This window comes from Mandrillus leucophaeus, unplaced genomic scaffold (genome assembly GCF_000951045.1).
Source record: "Mandrillus leucophaeus isolate KB7577 unplaced genomic scaffold, Mleu.le_1.0 Scaffold120, whole genome shotgun sequence".
NCBI lineage: Eukaryota > Metazoa > Chordata > Mammalia > Primates > Cercopithecidae > Mandrillus > Mandrillus leucophaeus.
The window spans coordinates 1163633-1168396 of record NW_012100321.1 but is presented as its reverse complement, the minus strand read 5'-3'; the positions used below and the strand labels follow the sequence as shown (position 1 = coordinate 1168396).

General features: G+C 57.6%; 1 protein-coding gene across 1 annotated transcript in view; it reads right to left on the bottom strand.

Moving 5' to 3' along the window:
• Window positions 1-3040, bottom strand: part of CCDC9 (coiled-coil domain containing 9) — a 24006-nt gene extending 20966 nt beyond the window's left edge. Inside the window, exons 1-4 of the mRNA XM_011969782.1 lie at window positions 2964-3040; window positions 2707-2811; window positions 966-1067; window positions 546-800 (exon numbers count right to left, since the gene is read on the bottom strand). Of these exons, the coding sequence (XP_011825172.1) occupies window positions 546-800; window positions 966-1067; window positions 2707-2811; window positions 2964-2966 (465 nt within the window). The 5' untranslated portion in view covers window positions 2967-3040. The remainder of the gene's footprint in view (window positions 1-545; window positions 801-965; window positions 1068-2706; window positions 2812-2963) is intronic.
• Window positions 3041-4764: the final 1724 nt, after the last annotated feature.

Below are 4764 nucleotides of genomic sequence, written 5' to 3'. Positions count from 1 at the left end.
AGACACACACACAGAGCCTGTGCCCACAAGCACACCAGATAGAGACAGCCCACCAGACACACACACAGAGCCTGTGCCCACAAGCACACCAGATAAGAGACAGCCCACCAGACACACAAACTGTGCCAGAAAGGCAGGAGAGGTGGGGACAGAGGATGAGCGGGCAAGCATGCACCAGAAAGCCAGAAAAAGGGAGACAAAGAGCGAGCGACAGAGGACACGCAGCACTAGGTGTTGCAGGAGAGGGAGGGAAGGAAGGCGGGGAGGAATGAGAAGAGGGGGAACACGGGCAGAAGAGAAAGAGACAAGGAGTAACATGAGAGCTCTGGGCGTGAGGAGAGAGGGAAGGAACAGGAGGAAATAGAAGAGAGAGAGCAGGAGGAGGAGGAGGTGGTAAAGGAAGACAGAAGCAGAGCCAGAGGCAGAGGCTCAGAGAGAGATGCCGAAAGATGGACATACAGGACAACTGTGCATTTGAGAGGAGGAACAGACAAACAGACAACAGAGAATCTCAGCCAGGGCTCCAGGTGCTGCCTAGCTCCTACCTTAGATTTACGGTCAGAGATTGAGGTGTCTCCAGCTCCAGAGAGGTGAGGGAAACCCCGGCCCCGGCCCCTCCGGCCACGGCCCCCACCTCCTCCTCCTCCTCGAGGCTGCTCCCCAGGACTGCCCTCCCAGCTGCGCGATGCTCGGCCCATGCCAGCCCGGCCTCCCTGCTGTGGAGGAGTCCGGCCCCCCTTGCTGGCCCCTGGGGGCCGATGGGTCCCAGGAGACCTCCGGGAAGGACCCAGGTTCTTCTCCTGGAAGAGGGGAGATGGGGAAAATACAGTCACTGGGGCAGGCAGGCATGCGGCCAGGATGGAGGCCACCCACTGGTGCAGGACAGCTGGGGGCTCCTGGGTCCCAGGCCTCAACCCTCTGCCCCTCCCCATCCCCACGATCCCTAACCCCAGTGATGAGCTCACCGACTCCACTGCCACGTTCTCCTTCTCCACTGAGCGGCCCTTTCGGGGAGCTGTGACCGCGACTCCCTCAAGTTCAGCTTTCTTACGGTCTTCCTCAATCTCCTAGGAACAGCACCCGGGGTAGGGAAGCATCAGGTGCCCTGACCGCCAGACAGCTTCCCACAGACCCCTGATCTCCGACTAAGTCTGGCCCCAGCCCAGGCCTCTCTCCTGGGCTCTGGACAAGAAGGCCACTCATATCCCTCAAACCCCATCACGTTGCTGCCCCACTCAAAACGCTCCTGTAGTGCCCATCTCTGAGTAACAGCCTTCCCCGCATCCTGTGGGACCCGTGGGGTCTGGCCTTGGTACCTCCCTGACCTCGTCTCTCACCCTCTGCCCCGCGATCACTCTGGCTTCCTTGCTATTCCCAGAACACATTCAGCTCAAACCTGCCTCGGGGGCTTTGCACCAGCGGCTCCCTCTGCCAGGAACACTTTTCCCAGAGATCTTCCAACCCCTCACCTCCTGCAGGTCTCTGCTCCAATGCTGCCTTCTGGTGAGGCTTTCCCTGAGCACCCTACGGAAACCAGCTCCCTGCCACCCTCTCTGATCTCATCCCATTTGCACCCAGCACCGTGTGCATCTTGCTCACTGTCTGCTTCCTCCACTACAGCAGAATCTGCCTGGGGACAGGAATGTCGGTCCGCTTTCAGTGATGTATGTCACTGACATGTATCCCAAGTCTAGAACGTTGCCTGGCCCACAAGGGAAATTCAATATGCCTTTTATAAAATGAATGACTTCATGAAGAATGAATAAATGAAACCCATGCCTCCCCCCAGATCCCATCTCAGGGACAGCCACACCACCTACTCAGTGGCCTTGTCCTAAATCCTCCCTCTTCCTCCCCCTGCCCCCAACTGCTCTTTAGCAACTGAGTTCCTCTCAACAGCCCTGCCCTGAGCCAGGTACCTCCTCTCCTACTAGGGTTCCAGCCCCAGCTTCCTCCTCGGTCACTGGGCTCCAGTATCACCTCCTCCCACCCACCACCACACAGCACCCAGAGGCATCTTCCTAAAGAACTATTCTGACGGGTCCCACCCCTGCTCAAGGCTCTCCCTGGTTCCCCAGCGCCCTCAGGACAAAGTTCAAACTCAGCCTGGTGGCATTCAGGGCCCCGCACAGCCTAGTCCCTGCTGACCTGCCCAGGTCAATTCTCTCCTAACCAACCCTCCAACTTGAAGCTCCAAGCTCTCTCTCGCTTCCAACATTTGCACAAACTGTTCTCTCTGCCTGAAACATGTTCCCCTCTCCTTCTCAACTGGTTATTGTCTACTCACCACTCAAGCCTCAAAGTCCACTCCTCCAGGAAACCCTTCCTGATATCCCCAAGGCTGGGGAGGAGCCTCCTCCGGACTCCCACAGACCCCTGGATTTCCTGATTCCAGACTTGTCCGCTCTGGGACATCCCTGACTAGACGGTGGACCCTGGAGGGGTAGGCCTGGGTCTGTCTCTGTCACAGCTGTATCCCCAGCACCACTCAGCACCCGGGCTGGTATGGTAAAGCTCTTGGGGAATACTTGTGAACAAATGAATGAATGAATGAATAATGGAATGAAAGAAGGGATGTCAGGCTAAGGCCTTTGGCTTTTATCCTGACAGTGATGGGGAGCCATGAAAAGGTTGTAAGGGAGAGGTGAGAAAAACTCACTGCGGGGAAGAGAGGGGATGGGGTCTCCCAGGACGGGGCTAGGGCACCTGGTAGCGCCGGATGAGGGCCTCATTCTTCCGCCGAAGAGCCTCGATCCTCTTGTCCAACTCAGCATCCTTCTCCTCCTTTGATTTCAAATCGAGTGTGGCTGCCTGAGACCGGGAGGCAGTTGAGGGATGGAAGGAAAAACCTCCATCCATACCAGGGATTTTCCCTGGGGTCTGAGAGTCTGCCCCCCTGGATCCCATCCTCCCAAGCCCCCTTCCCCAAAACTGAGATTCTAGAGACCCACTTTCAGCCTCACCATTTCGCTGGCTCGGTGGGGTTAAGGTCCCAGCAAACCTCCCCTGTAGAATCTAGACACAGCACTGAGGGTTCCTGGGGGCAGAGGAAAAAGAAGGACTAAGGCCAATGGCCCCCCAATCTACTTCGTCCTCTAACATACTGGGGGCTCCTCACAGCCATACACAAAAAAAAAACCTGTACCGCAAGAGAATTCTAGCCCTCACTCTCCCTCCCTTCAACTGCCAGCTCTACTTTCTCCATAGAAATTAAGATGGGCCGGGTGAGGTGGCTCACGCCTGTAATCCTAGCACTTTGGGAGGCCGAGATGGGCGGATCACAAGGTCAGGAGATCGAGACTACCCTAGATAACACGGTGAAACTCCATCTCTACTAAAAATACAAAAACTAGCCGGGCGTGGTGGCCGGCGCCTGTAGTCCCAGCTACAGGCTGAGGCAGCAGAATGGCGTGAACCCCGGGAAGGCAGAGCTTGCAGTGAGCCGAGATTGCGCCACTGCACTCTAGCCTGGGCAACAGAGCGAGACTCCGTCCCCAAAAAAAAAAGAAAGAAAGAAATTAAGACTCAGCCCTTTCATGATCTTTGTGGACTCACCCAGTTCCCATGTAAACAATCTAGTGAAACCCACCTTGGGGATATTCTGGCCCCCACCCACTACTTAAGTATCCAACACTGCTCTCCTCCAAACGCAGATTCTAGTCCAGCCTGCATACCCTGTGGTATGAGTGCTAGCCCGGTTCCCTATCGAGAGTTCCAACTACAACCCCTCCAACCAGCCTACACAAGAAAGTTCCAGACCCACCTCCCTGTGCTCATCCTGGTGCCTCTCAAATTCAGGCGAATATTCTAGCTCCGCCAGGTAAGGTTCAGAAACATTCCAAATCCCACGCTCAAAGAAAGTCTGAACCCCATTCTTATTGGCTGCCCAAGTTTTCAGAGAACACGCCAAGCCCACACCTTCCCCAGGGACTTCCTAGTCCCGGTCTTCAGCACCCTGAGGAAGCTCAACAGCCTCCCGCCTCCCCCGAAAGAATTCTGTACACAGGCCCAGAACTCACTGGCGAGGCTTCCTGGAACTGGCCTTTTGCCCCAGTGAATACTCCACCAGCCCCAACAAGGACAAAAATACCCAGGCCCGCCCCAGATTTTCTGTGCAAAAATCCAGCCTCAATCCAGCTGGGAATGCCAGGGCCACTTCCCCGACATCCTGGAAACCGCTCTAGCCCCGCCCCAACCCATGGGCCATTAATCTAGCCCCCCTCCCGACTTTCTCCCAGGCAACAGCCCAGACCCGCCCCTCCCATCTCTTATTATTATTATTCCAGCCCCGCCTCCGGCCTGCCCAGTCAACCCTCTGGCCCCGCCTCCGATTGGCCTGGCCAACTTCCTGGACACGCCCCCTTACTCCCGCCCACACCTCGTTAGGTCAGCATCTGGCCCCACCCGTGGCTTCCCCAGGGTTCTGGCTCAGCTCCCCGCTTCCCCGCCAACGCTCTGGCCGCGCCCGTGGCTCAGAGGAAACTTTCTGGCTCCACCCCCAGCATTCCCCGCCAGCTCCCTGGCCCCGCCCCCTGGCTCCCACTATAAAGTGGCCCCGCCCCCAGCACGCGTCAGCCTCTGGGTCCGCCCCCAACGTCCCCGCCAACAATCTGGACCCACTTCCAGTCAGGCAAAACTTTCTGGCCCCGCCCACAGCGCTTCCGCCGGGCATCGGAGCCCCGCCACACAGCTGTCCAAGCAACATATGGCCCCGCCCACGGCCCAGCCACAACTTTTAGGCCCCGCCCACAGCCGCCGGCCCAG